This window comes from Sphaerodactylus townsendi, linkage group LG07 (genome assembly GCF_021028975.2).
Source record: "Sphaerodactylus townsendi isolate TG3544 linkage group LG07, MPM_Stown_v2.3, whole genome shotgun sequence".
NCBI classification, from domain to species: domain Eukaryota; kingdom Metazoa; phylum Chordata; class Lepidosauria; order Squamata; family Sphaerodactylidae; genus Sphaerodactylus; species Sphaerodactylus townsendi.
This window is the reverse complement of record NC_059431.1, coordinates 23,103,109-23,122,169: the sequence shown is the minus strand read 5'-3', so window position 1 is coordinate 23,122,169 and position 19,061 is coordinate 23,103,109. Positions and strand designations below refer to the sequence as shown.

Below are 19,061 nucleotides of genomic sequence, written 5' to 3'. Positions count from 1 at the left end.
ATAACTATTCATCCTCCAGACTAAATGAATGGTTATTGAAAATATTAGCATACCTTAAGCAGACAATGTTTTCTCTTTGTGCTTATTTTGGACTTAAAAATATGAAGCAGTGAAAGCGATATCTTTTACTGGCCCAACGAAAGTTGAAGTTGGACATCAGTGGATGTTTTGTTACGGCCAATTTTAGTCATATTGGCGCTGCCACTCCCTGTGCCCTTGGGAAGCTCAGAAAACCCCCTTCTCCCTGGATTAATGCAGGTAGAGAATTTAAAGCCCGTCGCTGCCCAGGATCAGCTACGATGCAAGCAAAGCATCTGAGAGCATAATAGGGCAAGGCTTTGCCAAAGTCTATGTTGCAGTTAACCCTTGGAAGAAGCTCTTTGCTGCACCTAGTTCACATGGAACAAAAGGTATGAAGAGCATCATAAGAGAGGAGCTTAAGCTTGCAAGTTTTTATGGTCTGGATGGAAGTAGAAGTATGCAAGCGTTTGCAAAATATGTTTAAATCATCATGATATCAATATAATATTGGTGGCAACTAGGGTTGCCAGGCAACCAGCAGGTGACTGTGGGGGTGGGGCTATGGGGAGTGTTGGCCAACAGCATGATGTCACTTCCTGGAAAAACCAATGATTGTTTATTTTATTTCATTTTTTTCTGCTGCAGTTCAGACTGGCAGCAGGAAACCCCAGCAGGGGATCTTTCATCTGAACCAGAGGGTTAGCAACCCTTTTATGGGGCAGGGCTGTAGCTCAGTGGTAGAGTGTGTTTTACATGCACAAATTCTCAGGTTGAGTCCCTGGCATCTCCCGTTTTTGTGTTGTCAATTCCAGCTTGGGAAATTGCTGGAGATTTGGGGACAGCGTCTGGGGACAGCAAACTTGGGGACAGAGATCAGTGCTGATGTGAGGTCATGCAATCCACTAGGCCTGGTGATTCGGTAAAACCGAATTGCAAAAAATACCAGGAAAAAAGCCATGACTCTTATTCAGAGATAGGGACACCCCCTGAACCAAACCTTGGTAGTCTGATCAAGAGAGTCTCCTGAAGAAACCCTGCAAGTTTGGTGTTGCTAGTTTTTAAAAAATGAATCCCCTACACACCTAAAACCCTAAAAATAGGGGGGAAATGGGAAAATTCCAAATGGACTCGAATTTTTTTGAGGTTTTTTCAGAAAACCTAAAAATATTCGGTAAAACTGATAATTCCAGGTGAACTCCAAGCCCTCCAGAAGTTAAAAGAGTCTGATAGAAAGTGATGTGAAAGACCTGAGATCCTGGAGGCCCACTATCAGGGTAGACAACACCAACTGGGCTTCTCTACACAATTCATTCAAAACGTTTTGAGGCAGAAAATAAAATGTTTCTGCCATATTGTTCCGCAATGTTTTAGTCCCAAATGTTTTATTTCCACCTCAAAATATTTTAAATGATCCCCAAGCGATTCTCTGGTTGAAATGTTTTGAAATGTCTTCAGTTGCTGTGCAGTCGATTGACTAAGTTTCCCACACTTTTCTGCTGCTCTGAGAGCCAGCATGGTGTAGTGGTTAAGAGCAGGTGGACTCTTTTCTGGTGAACTGGATTTTTTCCCCCACTTCTTCACATGCAGTATGCTGGCAGTGGTGTAGTGCCAAGGGGGATGGGGTGCGTGTGATGCACCGGACATGCACCGCTGGGGGTGTGTGAGGGGGCGCAGTTCCCCCTTGCTCCAGCCCTGCTGCTGGGTGACCTTGAGCCAGTCATCTTTTTCTCAGAACTCTCTCAGTCCCCCCTACCTCACAAGGTGTCTGTTGTGGGGAGAGGAAGGGAAATGAGTTTGTAAGTCCCTTTGAGCCTCCTTACAGGAGAGAAAGGTGGGGAGGTATAAGTTGTCTTCTTCTTCTTGAGCTTCCTTCTCAGCACCATCTTCTGAGCTCACTCAGTTCCCCCTCACCTGTTTATTTGTAGCATTTAGCTGTTTGTTCTTTTATTGGGGGGGGGGGTGCCAGTGTTTGAAGCATTGAGTATACAAAAAGTAGATAATGCAGCTTGAGGACTGTGAAGCACTGAAGCTAAGCTTCCCCAGCCAGCAGGCTCTCACCCCGGTGAAGTAACTGGGCAAGGGGGTGGTACCCCTGTGAGCCCTTGGGCCCTGCTGTCAGTGAGGCAACTGCAGTGGACCCAAGGCTGGCTCCCAACCTGTGCAGGAACAGGGGCGGGAGGAGAAGGCTCCGAGACCAGGGAAGGGCTGCCACGCCAGCAGGCGTCCTGTGGGCTAAACTGTTTCTAGGCCCTTAAGGCCAATTGGAGAAGACTATCTCTGGGGAGACCAACCCCCAGGACAGGGAGGGAGGGAAGGCACCACAGCCTGGGAGCCCCAGGCAAGGAGGGGAAGCCCCACACCAGGAATAATTTTAAGAGGGTGAGTGTGAACAAAAGGGGGTGATTTACAAATATTTTGCAAACATTATAGGGGAGCATTCTGTGAAGAAAGTGTATTTGATAGATGAATGCTTGGAGTCATCTAAGTCATGTATTCCACTCCTGTTCTTTGGGACCCACATGGCAACAATTACTTACAAAAGAGTTTTTCATTCATTGAGATAGCTTGCTTCAATCACTGCACCCATGGAGTACAGTCCATTTATGGGCCTTTACTTCAGAGAAGAAAATGCCAGTAATGTAGAAATGTGTTGCAGTCAGGTGTCATATGACTTTTCTCCATGCTACCAGAATGCAGCTTAGGCTGACCCAGTTGGAATGATCATGCAGAATCGGCAAGAAATATTAGCCCCCAAACTTTTAGCTACTGTCAATCATTGTAGCTCCACTCACGTCAGTTAGTTGGGTGACCTTGGGACTTTCCTAATTGCCAGTACACCCTGTGTATTATCAAAACTTCTTATGTAGCAGTAAATGAGAGGTTAGCTTGAAAGAGAGAAGTTCAGTAGGGTTGGTTAATCTTTCTTCCCCTTTCCCTGCTCGTCCTTCCCCTCTCCTTTAAATGATCTGGTTCCAGGAAGTAAGATTAAAGAACTCGACGTGCAAAATTCTTCATTTTGTGTATGAGAAACAGCATTTTATTTACTGATTGAAAACATGTATAAACCTACACTTCTCCCAGATACCCAGGGCAACCTTATGAATTAATGTTTCGTTGTCCATGGCAGTGGCGGAGCGCCAAGGGGACAGGGGGGTGCGTCATGCACCAGGTGCACACCTGAGGGCATAAAATTGCCTCTGGCTCCTCCCCCTTTCCCCACGTCCCCTGCAGCCCCCCCCACAGTGCCCCCCTAGTTCCCAGGAGACCTTGGGGCTCACAAGGTCTCTTGGGAAGTATAGTTCATCGGGCAGTTTTTTCCCTGAACTGTGAAGAGGCCTAATTTTTCAGCCTCAGAAAGTACTAGAAATAGAAAAGGAACGTAGGTAAGTGTGGGAAGGGGGGCGGGGGAGTGCTGCGGGGGTGCTGTGGGGAGGGTGGGGGGCCATGGGGGGCAGAAAAAACACACTGTGTTTGGCCCAGCTACGCCTCTGGTCCATGGTATCCATAAAACTCACCTCCAGCACCAGATTTCAAAAGAATCATCCTTCTTGCTGTCAGCACTCTTCATTGACCCCTTTCACATGCATAAATAACAGTCTCCCATTATGTAAATACTATTGCATGAATACTCTGTGTAAGGCTGAACACACTCAAACAAAGTCGACTTTATGAAAAGGAACGAACTTTATTGATTTGTGTCGCCCTAGCTTTAGGGTGCTGGAACTGAGGGTTCTTGCCCTCAGTTCCAGTATATGTAGGGTGTGTGAGTGGCCGGCCCTTCTGTATGCAGGTGGCCCAGAGAGGAAAGGGAGGTAGAGGGGGAAGGCAAAGAAAGGCTTCCCCAGTGCCCCCACCAGACATGGGCAATTAAAAGTGGCGGGGGAGACGCAGGAAGGGCAGCAGCCAGCCAGGGAGGGAGGGTGGCAAGCCAGCTGCAACTTGAAAGCATTTTTCACCACCAATGTTCAGTTTTGTCCTCAGTTTTTTGGCCCAAAGGACTACGGGAGATTTCTGGTAGAAATAAGAGAGCCTTATTAAGTGACCCTAAGGGAATTTTCAAACATTATGCAGGAATAAAACTGGTGTTTCTATCAGATGTACACCAGACATGGAGTCATGCAAACGACTGAAAGTCATATATGTAAAAAATACTGTTCTAAAAATCTGTTTCTCATGTATTTTATCACATTTGACATTCAACCGTTCCTCTGCACACATGGTTTTGTGAACTCTGATAACAAAAAACTGACTTCCCTTCATACATGGCTGTGTTTGGTCTGTAATGTTTCAGCTATTTGGTCAGGAGGGATATTTCCATTTCTCAGGTTAGCTTTTAGAACTGCAAACAGCCCTTTGTTTCTTTGTAAGGTCATAAATTTTGCACATAATATTGTATGCAAAATCCAGCAATGAGGCTTACTGGTAGCTGGACAACAGAGTGTTGTTTTAGCTTTAAAGCAGAAGGAAGCCTTAGAATAACAGCCAAGAGGATTTCAAAATTGAGTTCCAGCAGTGTTAACTTTCATACAATTGAAAAGAAAAAGGTCAAAGTCCAAAGAGCTTGTTCAATACATGTATCAATGCAACATGTAGAAACGGCTGCCAAGAATGAAAGGATCCATTATCAATCTACCCCCTTGAACAGAGATTACATGTCACCTGTCATTAAATTGAACATAGTGGTTTTTTAACAGACCTATGCTCCAACCAATCAAATGGTTAGTTGTATGATGCTGAAGATCTCTGATTCAGATTTCACCTCTACTATAAGCTAATGACTGGTGTTCATTCACGGAATAGATACTTATCCAAGCATACGTAAATGTGATCAAAGTTATACTATTGTGGTTGTGTTTGGTGTGCAACGTTGTTCTCTCACTCTTGACATAACTCATTGCATGACAATTCCATCTGCTTTGGGGGAGGTAGAAGCTTCCGAGTTATAGAAATATAACCTACCTTCCCAATGAATTTCTTGCCCTTATTATAGGACCAGGGCTGTTCTCCCTTAAAAAATTGCAACAGAACTCATGGTTTCCCTCAATAGTTCCTCAAACCCCCACCGAGACATCACTCTCATTGACATATATCATGTGGGCAAGCCTGTATTGCCAAAAGCAGCTCAAACCATCTGAATCAACACAATCTGAGTTCCCTATTCTGTTCCCCCTCATGCTCTTATCCAATACTCTGCAATAAAGTCTTTGTTGTCTAGGTGGCCTTAAAATAACTTCAAAAAAATTGAAGATTGTCTGCTGGTAACCACAGGAATAAAAACGACTGAGACTGAAGCCCAGACTCCTAGTAGCCTGCACAGGGTAGGGTAGGGTTGCCAAATGCAAGTTGGTAAATTCCTGAAGATGTGTGGGTGGACCTTGGGGAGAGTAGGGATCTCAGTAGGTAAGTCTTAAAGTTCTTCCCAGTGGTGAAGTGGGGGGCTCGAGCCCCAGGTGCCACTTCCTGGGGTCACATGGGGGTGCATTGCAGCCCCCTCCTGTAACTGTGCCCTGCACTTGAACTCTCCATGAAGTTTGGGGCAAGGGTGCAGTTGAGAGAAGGTGAGGCACAGCTGTGGACGGGCAGTGCCAGGGGGAGCCCTGGGCAGCATTTTACACAGCTATGTCCCTGGTTCCCTCTCCAAATATGCCATTTTCTCCAGAGGAACTGATTATTGTAGTCTGGAGATGAGCTGATATTCCAGGGGATCCCCAGGCCTCACCTGGAGGTTGGCATTCCTAGACACAGACATACCCTCAGGATAACATTTGGCCAGTGAAGGGGAATATGCCCTAGGAGAAAAGATGCATCCAAACTCCAACCATGGCACAGCATGACTCTCCCAATAATGCTACTGAGTCTGAAATGCCCACAGGCCAATGGGGGCAAGCTGGGCATCTGTGTCACCAAAGAAATGGGATGGCTGGAAGAATTCAGGCATCAGTTTAATGCCTGGGCCTGTTATGTTCCCATTGTCTTGGAGTTGGTGGTCAATACATTTGCTGGGCTCAATTCAGATGTGCCTCCCCTCTTTCAAGGATTTTGGGTTAATAGCTCACTGAGGGTATGTCTCAGATTCAGGCTTTTGTAAACACCCTGTAAACAAAGTCTGCCTAATAACCATCATGATGTGATGCCACCCCATAGGTAAATAAAGGCCCAGTATTTGTGCAGGGGATACCATTACATTTATTCCCCATATAGGAGAAAACCTCTTACTTATCTATCTTTGTACTTTTAAGGATATGCATTGATTGTGCTTCTCTCAGGGCTGGACTCATTGGGCCTTATTTGTTCTAACACCTCAGCCTCAGGGCTAATTCACCTTTAAAAGTCCATCTGGCAGAGCATGTGGACTTTGGATCAGAGGTGCTATGTAGGGACTTAATCTCCAGGCACATTTGAACCCAACTCAGATCAGGACTACAGAGAAAGAGAAGGGCTTCAGTCATCCTCCAAGTGTGCCATTTTCCTGATCTGAAATGGCATGGGGCGCCACTATTGGTCCCACTGAGGAAACTGACATGCATTAGTTATAACATCAGTTATTGTGTTGATCTCTAGACTGGTCTGCCTGCATAGTTCTGCATCCCTACTTGTGGTCTGTTTAATCAACCTGGCCCACTTGTCCTGCCCTGGAAAACTTGAAGTGTAACCAGCAGACCACCTGATTGTCCACATGATTGTCAGTTCTGGGTTGGGAATTACCTGTATATTTCAAGAGTGGAACCTCAGGAAGCTATGGTTTAGGGAGGGGAGGGACTTTAGCAGGATATGATGTCATAGAATCCATCCTCCAATGCAGCCAGGTACTCCAGATGTTGATCATCTTGAGATCAGTTGTAACAGTGGGAGAGCCCCAGGTGCCACCTGGAGGCTGACAACCCTAATTTTCAGCCTGGGCTTGCCCTGCCTGGATATCCTGGAACATAAATAATTTTGCAATGACTATTGGATGTGCTCGGGGACTTCCATACCCGTGGAATTGTGCTCTGCTGCTAACTGTGGTTCTGGCTTATGAGGCTGGTGATGGTCCTATCAGTATAAGTTTAACAGCCTCTAGTTTCCATTTGAAATTTTTTTCTCACATGTTTCTTAAAGTTTCACATTATTTCATCATGGTTTCCAAAATGGCATGGGTGCCTTGTGAATCCTCCAGTGGTCTTTTTCTTGGTTCTAAACATTCTGAGAAGTTTCAGTTCATGTGTGTCTACAGATTGCTATAGAAAAATGGTTCCTTAATGGCACTCAAAGATATGTTACTTTCTCAGGCTCCTGGGAAATGTAGTTCTGTGAGGGAGCTAGTTATCTGTGGTGGATTTTCAGCATCTTTCTGTCTGCAGCTGGATCCAAAAGGTGACAGGTAGCAAAATGAGGCATTTTCTGGAATTTGTGGTAGGCAAAGGCCCACATAGGAGCTGCGTGGCATAGTGGTTAAGTGTTGGAGGGCCTGAGTGCCTGGGAAACGCTCGAGTACGGTGGCACACCGCCGGAAAAGGGTCTCTCACATTCCCCCTGACTGACCTCTCCTTCCAAAGGTGGTTTCGAAGAAACCTGCTGACATTGCAGACTCTCTGGCTTCAATGTGTGCACGTGCAAATGCCAATTCTCCTGCTCAAATCCCCCTGTGCTCTTTGCCCCATCCATTGTGTTGTGCTTCCCCCCTGTTTGTTTTTCCACCTGTAACTGTCAATAAAAGGGCTGGGGAGAAGACAGTACGGCAGAGTTGCCCGCGCTTCTCTCACTCGCCGAAACAACATGCTGCCTCCGTTGCTGTAAGACAACAAGTGGCGCCCAACGTGGGGCCCTCGGAACTCGCCACCCCAACTCATCATCATCTGGAACAGACCCCTGGTGCACCCCGTCCTTCTTGGACCCCTTATCAACATGAGTATGGGATCATGCCTGAGCTCAGGAGAAGCTAGGCACGTCGAGGAATTACAATTCCTGACGCATAAGGCGAAATGTCCTGTAGCAACTAGAGATTTGCGGGAGTTGGTTGAGGAAGTAAACAGGCAATGCCCCTGGTACCCGGATTTGGGGACGCCCAATCCAGAGGACAGGCAGAGTATTGGCTTGGTACTTCGCTCAAAACCCCGCACTCCGATTCATGTCTTCCACTCATGGTTTCAGTGCAGGCATGCAATCGAACAGCAAGTCCCCGATTGCTCTAAAGCAGTGGCGGACCTCATTTCCTCCTCCCCCGCCAAATCGCCCTTGCTGTCACCCCCCCGCCTGCCCTATGCCCGTCATCCACCCTCCATGCACCCCTGTTATTTCTCTTCCATCCGATCTGCCCCTCCCAGCTCCAGCAGAGCCGAGCGAGCAAGAGCTGTCCTTACAAACAGCAGAATGCCTTAAAGCTGAACTGCAAGATAAGAAAACTCTCAGTACAGAAAATGCAGATCTCCTTGCCCTGTGCCCGGCACACTTCACTGAGAAGCAAGATCAGGATAGCAGAAATATAGGAAGAAACGGACTGGATTGTAAGCAAGGTACAGGATCCAGCCACCCTCAGCAAAGCCAAGACAGTATTGAGCATTTCCCTTGGCCACAGAGTAATTTCTCAGCTCTCCAGCAAATGTTAGATCTCAGACCTTGCTCCAACATTGCCACAAGGTTCAAAATTTTGACTGAGCTAAGAGATTTAAGCAGAGCAATGTGTCTATGCGAGAAGCAGCCCACAGAAATTTTGGTGATTTCTCTCCTAGATAACAAAGTCCAGAAAAAGCCCCATTCTGTGCTCCTTCTCACCCATTTCCAAGACCTAGGTAAATTTGGCTAGGATTGCCTGGAATTCACAAGGTTCCAGCCAGAGACCAACAGTAAATTGGTGCCTGGGATCTGGCAAAGAACTGAGATAAAGGCGAGTGGAACCATAGGCTAAAAAGACAAAGACAACAGTTAAGTACTTGCACTGCCACTCACACGATCAGGAGTTCGAGCCCCCTGTGGGTCAGATATCCTGGCAGCTGGCTCATGGTCAACTCAGCCGTCCATCCATTCCTTGGTCGGTAAATGAGTACCTAGCACATAGCTAGGGGGTAAAGAATAGCCGGGGAAAGCAATGGCAAACTACCCCACAAAAGCGGCTTGCCTATGAAATCACTGCTTGCAGTGGTACCCCAGGGTTGAAAAAAGGGGAAACTTTACCTTTTTTAAAGGCCCTTATGCCAACAGAGCTGCCATTTTCATTTTTCATAGAATATAGCATGTAGCATGAAAAAAACAAGTTTCCAAGGGGACCAACGAAAGTGGCACACCAAGGGGTTGCGAAAATTTTACAGGTTGGTAGTGCTTACATTTGAGCATAGTTTGCTTTTCAAGCTATGTGAAAAACAATCAAAGCAAAACTGAGGATGATGTTGAGAATTCATCAAGCCAGAGCATGCATCAACATAAGTACACTGTATATATTCCGAGGGTGTTGAGTACCTCAGTGTTGTCCTATGCATGCAAGTGTTAAATAATGCATCACTTCCACATTCTGCAAATGCAAAGGGAAGAGAGAAAGAAATGACAGCAGATGAAGTAGGGGCTGATCCAGGCAGCCAAACAACACTTGTCTGCAATAAATGACTTCTTTAACCACAATGATTGTGTAGCAAAAATGTTGAACATCTTTAGCCATACAGGAAGCTACATGCTGCAGTATCTCTAACCAATCAGGAGTGTCACAAGCCTCAAACCAGGAAAGCCTTCAGAGTACAACATATCTGAACGTTGCAACTAACCGTTCTCATTCCGCTTGGTTTTTTTAAAAAAGTCTTTTTTAATGTTGTAGGATGGCCAGACAAACGTGAAGTCCATCATGGCAAAGTTCAGCCCTTCTAACAACCCAGCCGAGGAAGTTCACAACCGACAAATCAAAGTGGCAGGACAGTCTACCCTGGCAACGAAAGCTGCGTTTGAAAAGTTTTCGCATTTGGAAAATGCTGGCCCGCCTGCCAGATCCAGCACCCTTCAGAAGTCTCCATCTTTCAAACCTCCTTTGGGCATAAAACCTTCTCTTCAAGGCACACCAGACAAAGAACCGAAGCCACCCCCTCTGAAAAGCAGCTCTGCGGCCAGCAAGTTTGCAGCACGAGCTCAGGAGGCTAGCAGAGAAGTAAATGAAAGGGCAGCTTTCCCGAAGCCTTTGGGTCCCAAACCTACTGAAATCCTAAAAGAGGACAGCAAGCCAGGATTTCCAAAGCTTCCTGACACCAGACTGCCTGGCTCAACTCTGCCCATGAAAAATGACCTTAGGCCTCCAGGACCAAAGCCGAACTTTAAATCGGAACTACAAGAAGCAGAGCCCAAACCTGTGTTCCAAAAGCTAGCAGGAATTAAAGAAACGTTTATCGTTGCGTCGCAAGAAAATGACCCCAAACCTCTTTTTCCAAAGGCCGTTCTGAAGCAAAAACCTTCTTTAGCGCCTCATCCTGCCAACAGTGACGAGACTGTCAACAAAAATGTTTCTGTGAATCAGGCTCCGCCGCCTTACCGAGGTCCCAAACCAAAATCCCACTCCTTTAAATTTCCCAAGGATGCTGAGGAAAAGAACACCAGTGGTGCTGACTCCAGTCCCACACCTGTCCGTTTTCCAGTCACTTTGAAACCTGTCAGCAGCCAGAACAACCTGTCTCAAGGTCTCTCAAAACCTTTTGGACAGCGGAATGAAGAAATTCGGCCGAGCGTCACCAAAGATGTTTTCAGAAGCAATCAAGGGGACGTGGGATCACCCCCTGCTCCTGCAAAAATTGTGCCTTCCAGAGTGGCTACCTCAGGACCTTGGGCCAATAATCATGAGAAAGACGAAAAAGAGAAGAATTTGCCTGGCCCCAAACGAAAGGCAATACCTCCCCAGTTCAAATTGGGCCCAGCCCCAGCCAAGCCTAGCAGGCCTCCAGTGGTGGACCTGGCAAGATTCCAGAAAAATCACAAAGATGGTGAGTCACTCAACCCCTATTTGCTATTTATTTTATGTAAGGTAAGGACTTCCCCCCCCCCCCCATGCTAGTGGGGGATATTGCATGATACTCTGTTTCAGAGAAAGACCCTATCTCCTAAGATATTTCATATTAAATGGCCAGCACACTAAATTGTTTGCTGCATTATGTGCATTGCTCCACATAAGCTAAACCGTGTAACATTTATTTGTAACTTTATACATTTTATAGCATTATAAAATGTTATAGTATTACATCATTACCCCAACAGGTTGACCATTTCAACCAGTTCCTCTAGCAGCTGTTCTTTTAATATCAGTTTCAGGTGATGTTATTTGATTCCTTGCCAGGATTCCTTATTTGATTCCTTGCCAGGAAAAGCATATGAGACCCCTATTAAAACTACAGGACACCTTCTGCCCCAAAATAGTAGAAGCTATTTTCAGAGAAGTAGGAAGTGGATTCTTAATTCTTTTCCCCAGCCATTTCTCCATTGCCCAACTTATCCTCCTGCCTCCTCCCCACAGATACACACACACATGCACACACATGCCCCTTCCGCACACGCAAAATAATGCATTTTCAAACCACTTTCACAACTGTTTGCAAGTGGATTTTGCCATTCCGCACAGCTTCAAAGAGCACTGAAAGCAGTTTGAAAGTGCATTATTCTGCATGTGCGGAATGAGCCACAGAGACACACAGGATTCCCAATGAAAAGGTGTTTGTTTTCCAAATTTGGAATTCTTTGGGATCAAAACAATTTGGAAGGTGATTTGAAGTAAGATGATGATGGGCTAAGAAAGGGTAAAGCAATCCTTCCTTTTTGCCTGTCCCATTCTGGATTGTCTCTCCAGAAGCAGATTTTGTGATTAGAGACAGGTATATATAAGTTTTGTCTAAGAATCAGGGGTTCCATTTAGGGAGATGAAGATATTTATCTCTAGGGGAAAGCAAGGGACCATTCTGGGCTTGTACTTTTCAGGGGGTGGAGGCAGTGAGAGTTTTTAGTTTCATTTAGTTACTTTTTAAATGTATAGATTGCCTTTCTCACTGAGACTCAAGGTTGTGACCAGTTAATGAAATTCCAAGTAGTTTTTAGAAAAATCTTTGAAAAAAGCAAGGGGTACATTCTTCCTGCCTTGTCCCGCTGCATGTAAAGTTGCCAAGTGCTTGAAGAAAGAGTCCCGTTCCCTTAATACAGGCTTCTTTACTAGGGGATGTTATTTACCTCCTTGCTATGAAAAGGTTCACCTACCCAATTCTGTCTGTTAAGCCTCTCTTAAATGGGCAAAACACTTTTCTCCAGGCCTACTGGCAGTTCCAGGTTAGGCCATTCTTGTCAGATTTCTGAAGATGAACAGAGTGTCAGTCTCGGTTAATACTTGGATGGGAGACCCCTGAGCAAGTCAAAACTTGCTGCACATAGTCAGGCAAGGGCAAATTTCCCCTCAACCTCCTTTGCTGTGAACTTGATTACTCTTTCCACCACCGCAGTCTTTCCGGGTCGATTTCGGAGTGCACATGGGAGAATCATACATTTATATGCTTTGCTTTCCTGTATAAGAATCTCCCTCAACCCACTTCAGATCAATGAAAACCAACACTTTGGAGAGGTTGGGCTAGCTCACCGAGGTGGAGAAACAAATTTGAGATGTGGGAAGCACTTGGCTATGTGGTTCCCCCACCTCCATTCTGAAATGGCACAGTCCTAGGAAGATCATGTCCTTATTCCTGATGCTTGGTGATCTAGAACTACAGTGGTCTGCATTTTGAGGGGCAGAGATGATGTGCTGTATGAAAGGTAGAAATTCAACAGGTGCAACACTGTTACTGTACAGCCACACCAGGCACAGTTGGATTTTTGCTTTGAACTCTAACCACCCCTCCTCTCGAGTTATATAGCCGCTGCGTATTAGTGCTATGCGCTGTTTTAAGTAAATCAGAGGAAGTGCGAGGGCTGCTTTGTGTAAGACATGTGGTATGCGAGAACTACTCCCTACGCATAAAATGCATATATATCACATCAGTTACAAATGCTGCAGGCATTTTATTAAGCTTGTCTCATTTTTCTTTCAAAATACACGTGGGGCTTTTCCCCAGGCTATTTGCATGTACTTTGAAACAAAACAATAAGAGCAGTGAAAGCCAGGGTGGAGTCATGGCTAGAATGTCAACCCCAGGGAGACTTAAATTTTAATCCCAGCTCAGCCATGAAAACCCATCTCTGTCTGCCTTGCCTACATCAGAGGATGTTTTGACTGAGGATAAAAGGGGCAGGGGGTAGAACCAGAGGTAGGATCCAGCAGGTTCTCACAGGTTCCCAAGAGTAGGTTACTAATTATTTGTGTGTGCCAAGAGGGGGTTACTAATTGGTGATTTTGCCACGTGATTTTTGCCATAGTTACACCCCTCCTCTCAGCAGTAGCGTGCAGAACTTGAAGCAGTCTAGCAGGAGGTGCACCGGCGTGCGTGGCAGCCTGCATCTGCGTGCATTTGTTTCCCACCCAAGGACCGGCGCAGCAGCTGCGTCCTTGCTACAGCCCTGTCCAGGAATGCCCCGCCCCTGGAATGCCTGGCCACGCCCCCGTCGTGCCCCGCCCAGCCCCATTGGCGCTACGCCACAGTTTGAATTCTACCACCATGGGAACCTGTTACTAAAATTTTTGGATCCCACCACTGGGTAGAACCATGCATGTTTCTTAGAGGAAAGGCGGGATAAAAAATGAACGAAACCAACAAGCAACACAGAGACACTTTTTTAGGTGCTACAGCCTTGTTCTCCTGGGGTGTACACTGAAACCTTGTGTTGGGATCAAGGCCACAAGCCCTGTCCCCAACTCCTCCCCTTTTATCGGAACTTCGTCCTGCATAGGCTTAAATCTGGCTTTTTTTGCTTATACAATCCATATACATGTCAGCAGCTCTGTGCAAAAGTTCTGTGGGAAATGAAAGAGCCGCATGTGGCTCCAGAGCCGTGGGTTGCAGACCCCTGACTTAAACAATTACAAATAAGCTTTCATGTTGTATAACATACACAATATCTGTACAGGCTTATTACTGTGTGAACATTTTACACAAAGATATCTAAACCTAATAGTCCCTCTACAAAGGGCTCACAACAACAAATTGATATTGAGCAATCTCCACATGGGCTATAATTCCCCAGTTGTTGAATGACTTTGTATACCTTCACAATAGCCTGTTATCTTGTAATTTTTAAAAATCATATCATCGAAGGCTTTTCTGGCCGGACTCAACTGGTTGTTGTGGGCTTTTTGGGCTGTGTGGAAAGCCCACAACAACCAGTTACAAAAAAGCTACCAAAAATCCTTAAGGTTCTTTTTTGCTTAGCTATATAAGAACTGGCTCTCCAGGATAGAGACTCTGGCCAGGCCCGTTATTCCACTCTGGTCTCAATACGTTCTGTTGGCTTTCAATGTAATTTTGGTGTTGTGGCCTCTTTGTAGAGGGACTATTTGGTTTATGATTGTGTAAATTATCACACAGTAATAATCCTGTGTAGATATTGTTTGGGCTATACAGTATAAAAGCTTATTTGTAATTGTTTAAGTGTATGTATATTACAGACATTGGAACACTAATACCATTAGCCACACAGGTGCTTTTGGGACGGTTAAGCTTCCAGGTGGTGACTGGAGATCACCAGTTATTACAACTGATCTTCAGGTAACAGAGAACAGTTCACCTGTAGAAAATGGCTGCTTTATAGCCCACTGAAGTCCCTAAACCACCTCCTCTTTAGCCCATTGAAGTCCCTAAACCTCCTCCTCCTTAGCCCATTGAAGTCCCTAAACCTCCTCCTCCTTAGCCCATTGAAGTCCCTAAACCTCCTCCTCCTTAGCCCATTGAAGTCCCTAATCCTCCTCCTCCTTAGACCCAACCTCCAAAATCTAGAGGTAATTCCAAACTTGGAGTTGGTAACCTATTGCCAAGGTCCAAAGGTCCTAGGAAGCCTCAGGTATGGCATGTTGACAACAGCTCCTTTATTTAGGAACAGAGTAGGGTTGCCACCTTCCCTCTGGCCACCAGCAGGAAAGGTGGAGATGAGGGAGTAGAATTCCAGATCCAGGTTGGGAAACTCCTGGAGATTTGGTGATGAAGCCTGGGGAGGACAGAGATCTCAGCAGGGTACAATGCCACAGAGTCCACCCACCAGAGCATCCATTTTCTTCCGGGGAACTGATCTCTGTAGTCTGTAATTCTGAGGGATCCCCAAGTCCCACCTGGAGACTGATATCCTTGGAACAGAGAAAGGGAACATGTGACCTTGAGCCATTCGCTTTTTATCAGCATAACTCGCCTTTCAGAGTTGTTGTGAGTACAAAGAAGGAGGGCCATGTGTTCTTCATGGAGGTCCTTGGAAGAAGGGGGGATAAAAAAGGGAAGCAAAGGAGTGTGGGAAATATATGGTCACCACAGACTGATACTAACTGCAAATCATGTGACGCTTCGATTGTGTCTGGCTGGTCCGAGGCACCGTGGCTCAGAGGCGTTTCAGTCCCAGGTTCCTATTCTAGTTTTTCCAATTAAAAGGATCAAGTAGTAGGGGATGTAAAAGACCTATCTGAGATCCTGGACAGATACTGCCAATCAGAGTAGATAATAATCAGCCATTTTCAGTGCTTGCAATTTTCGGTCCCCTGTATCATGTACCAGGAGCATACACTACATACAATCCTCTCAATATGTATGCTTGCCATTTTGTGTAAAGAGGGACACATGCGTATTTTACAGCTTCAGTACTCATAAACACATGCCATCAAAAAACTGGGTTTGAGATCACATGCCACACAAAATTTAAAATTATTAATTTAATTAATAATCAATTTAATGAATAAATTAAAGAAACAAAACACAGCATAAAGAAACCAGCAAAACATATATGCAAATTATCCAGAGCTGGGCCACTATTCAGTGTCCTTTTCCACACAACCACAATAAAAGTTTTGAGGCGGGAAATAAAATGTTTCCTCTGAGGAATGCTACCATGTTTTTTAGACCAAAATGTTTTATTTCCAGCCTGAAAACATTTTATATGCATCCTCAATTTGAGCAATTCTTTTTTTGGAAACAAAATGTTTTCACTTGCTATGCAGTCTCTTTAAAAAATTTCCCACGCCGGACTTCCTTTTCAGCGTTATTTTCTGAGCTCACTCAGTCGTCTCTCCTGTTTATTTTTGTCAGGGTTTGGGGTGAGGGGTGGGGATGATATATCTTCTAAGTCTATGAAGTCTCAAGTCTATGAAGAATCTCAGCATGAGGCCTTAAAGCATCATAGTGTCAGATCCGTTGAGAAGTCAAAAAAGTTTTTTAAAAAGTGAACAAACACAAAATGGTGGCCAGGAATCATTTTGAGGGGTTGAATGCAAACAAACGGGAAGGGGGGATTGAAAACATTTTGCAAAGATTTTCATTGTATTGGTCTGTTAGGCCCATTCTGCTCATGGCCCTGCTCATGTCATTCTGCTCATGGAACTGGCTATGTGTGGGCTTCATGGACCTCTAACAGGAAACTGGCATCTACATTCCTACAATTTAAGAAGAGAAGAAGAAGAGTTTGGATTTATATCCCCCTTGCTCTCCTGTAGGAGACTCAAAGGGGCTTACAATCTCCTCGCCCTTCCCCCCTCACAACAAACACCCTGTGAGGTGGGTGGGGCTGAGAAAGCTCTGAAAAGCTGTGACAAGCCCAAGGTCACCCAGCTGGCGTGTGTGGGAGTGCACAAGCTAATCTGAATTCCCCAGATAAGCCTCCACAGCTCAAGCGGCAGAGCGGGGAATCAAACCCGGTTCCTCCAGATTAGAATACACCTGCTCTAAACCACTACGCTACTGCGTTTCAGAAAACTGTTTCAACAGAGGCATATCTAGGAAAAATGTAGCCTTGTGCAAATTTTCCACAAACACCCCCCTTCCCCTCATTAAGGCCCGCCCTCCCCCCCACCAATTTTAACAAACAACGCTCTTTTAAAATCCAGGTCTTGAAGTCAGTGTATGGACCTGGGGGGGAGGAGGAAGGGTGTGGGGGTGATTTTTGCCCCCCCCCACATGGCTAAATGTTCACATCCTGGGGACATTTGACCCCATATGTCCCCCAGGACGATACGCCCCTACATTTCAATGACTCTGCAATAAAACATCTGCTTGGCCTGCAGAAGGTTTCATGTCCAATCCCCAGCCCCCTCCAGATGTTATGGACTACAGTTCCCATCATCCCCTGCCAGCATGATGCTGGCAGGGGATGATGGGAACTGTAGTCCATAACATCTGGAGGGGTGCAAGTTTAACACCTGTGCCATAATGGACCTGTGATCTTACTCAGAAAAAGGAGCTTCATGTGTGGTTCCCCCCGCCTCGTGCTAATACAAACATATTTTACTTGCTCATCAAGAAACAGATACATACACAATTTAAGAAGCAGCACAAGGAACTAATGGAGTAATTTGCATGAAGAAGCAGAATTGCAAGCCCCATTCCTTCTTAGGGTCCCGGGGGTCAGAAAAGCCTTGCAATCACCTCAAGTCTCCATTCTGCACTTCAGTCCCTGTCCCATACTTCTGGAAGGATTTACCAGACTTCTTACTGTGTATTAAGTACTGCCACCAACAAATCCAAAACATTATCATGTGCTTGATTTCATCTAGTGCTCCATATCTGCATATATGTGATGCAATGGCACATTTCCCATATCACTAGTACTAGCTAGCGCGGGGATGATCCATCAGACTTCTGAGCTATTGCGCTCAAGGGAGGGTGAATACACCCGCTGACCAGAAACCCTGACCCCTCCTTGAATAGCAAGACCAAACAGGCATGATGTGTTTATACAGGCCAGGCTTTGAGCATTCAAAATATAATAAAATTTTATAAAGTCAAATAAAAAGAGTACACATAGATCAAGCATCAAACTGAGCAAGGATTCAAGGAAAATGTGAAAACACATAATCCTCTAACTTATGGTTAACTAGGATAGGCTAGTTTGGAGTTGCAGCATTTAATACTCCTTCATTAACTAAGCTCTCAGAGTTGAAACCTCTCCCCATTGACCCTCACCATGTGGACAAGAAGGAGTCTCTAGCTAAATAAAGTGTGTGCGGGGAGAGAGAAACAGCTTCTGGGAGCAGCGGAGGGCCACACTGGCATTTTTGCCCGTCTGTCAGCAGAAGGGGCACTGCCACCAATGGAGATGGCCCAGACCCTGGCATCTGAGCGCCCTGCAGCTGGCATGGGGGGCGAGCAGGGGCATTCCCAGGAGTGGAACCAGCTTTAGTTGGCTTCCATGCAGGCTTTGGAGCTGGCAATGCCATGACCCAGGGCTCGGAGTTATGCCACCCAAAAGGCAAAACTTAATTTCAGGCTATGAAGGACTTTCGAGGCAGTCGGGGGATTTTTCTTTGTTGCTGCCTCTCTGCACCACCTGAAAATCCTCTGGAGATGGTGTGGCAGTGGCGCTGTCCCCAGCCGTTTCAGTCCTGTGGATTGGGCTGCCCATCTTTCATAACCTCTGCCCATCCAAAAAAGATGAGCCAGGAGAACAGGAAGTTTTTTCTCATGTCCTGAGAATTGCTGATCTTCCCATCGGATACCCTTCTGGTATCATCGCTGCCTTCCTGCCCAGCCTTTTAGCTTTCCCAGTCTCTGTCCCATTTTGGCATGATATTACAGCAAAATGTGAGGTGTTAAATCTTTTCTTCGTCTGCCAGAGCCACAAGCATGACTGAGAACTGAATTGCTTTTGAGAAAGAGATGACTTATCTTCCACATTTTTTCTTTTTGCCCGCAATTAACTTCAAGCAGGATTCCATTTGACAAATCTAGGATAGTCCCTGTGTTAGAATTACTGAGGGGAATTCTGTGGTGGTGAAGAACTTTTCCACACCTTTTATTTTAAAATACATGCTGTGCCTTTAAGATACATGCAAGACCAGGAAATTGAGAAGAAAACAGCCGTCTGTCAGAAGCAGATGAAAAAGGAAGTGAATGTTGATTTAAGCAACATTGGAGGTTCTTTTGTTTTAAAATCTCATCTGCATACATGTACCTTCCCAAATTTCCCCAAATGTGCATTGGGCAAAGTTTTGCTAAATA

At 45.6% G+C, this 19,061-nt stretch overlaps 1 protein-coding gene across 4 annotated transcripts in view; it reads left to right on the top strand.

Annotated features, from left to right (window-relative positions):
* The window catches only part of FYB1 (FYN binding protein 1), a 70,500-nt gene that overhangs the window by 9,370 nt on the left and 42,069 nt on the right, over positions 1-19,061 (top strand). For all 4 annotated transcript variants that reach the window (XM_048504717.1, XM_048504716.1, XM_048504715.1 and 1 more), the window contains exon 2: positions 9,803-10,949. In XM_048504717.1, coding sequence (XP_048360674.1) covers positions 9,803-10,949 — 1,147 coding nt within the window. The remainder of the gene's footprint in view (positions 1-9,802; positions 10,950-19,061) is intronic.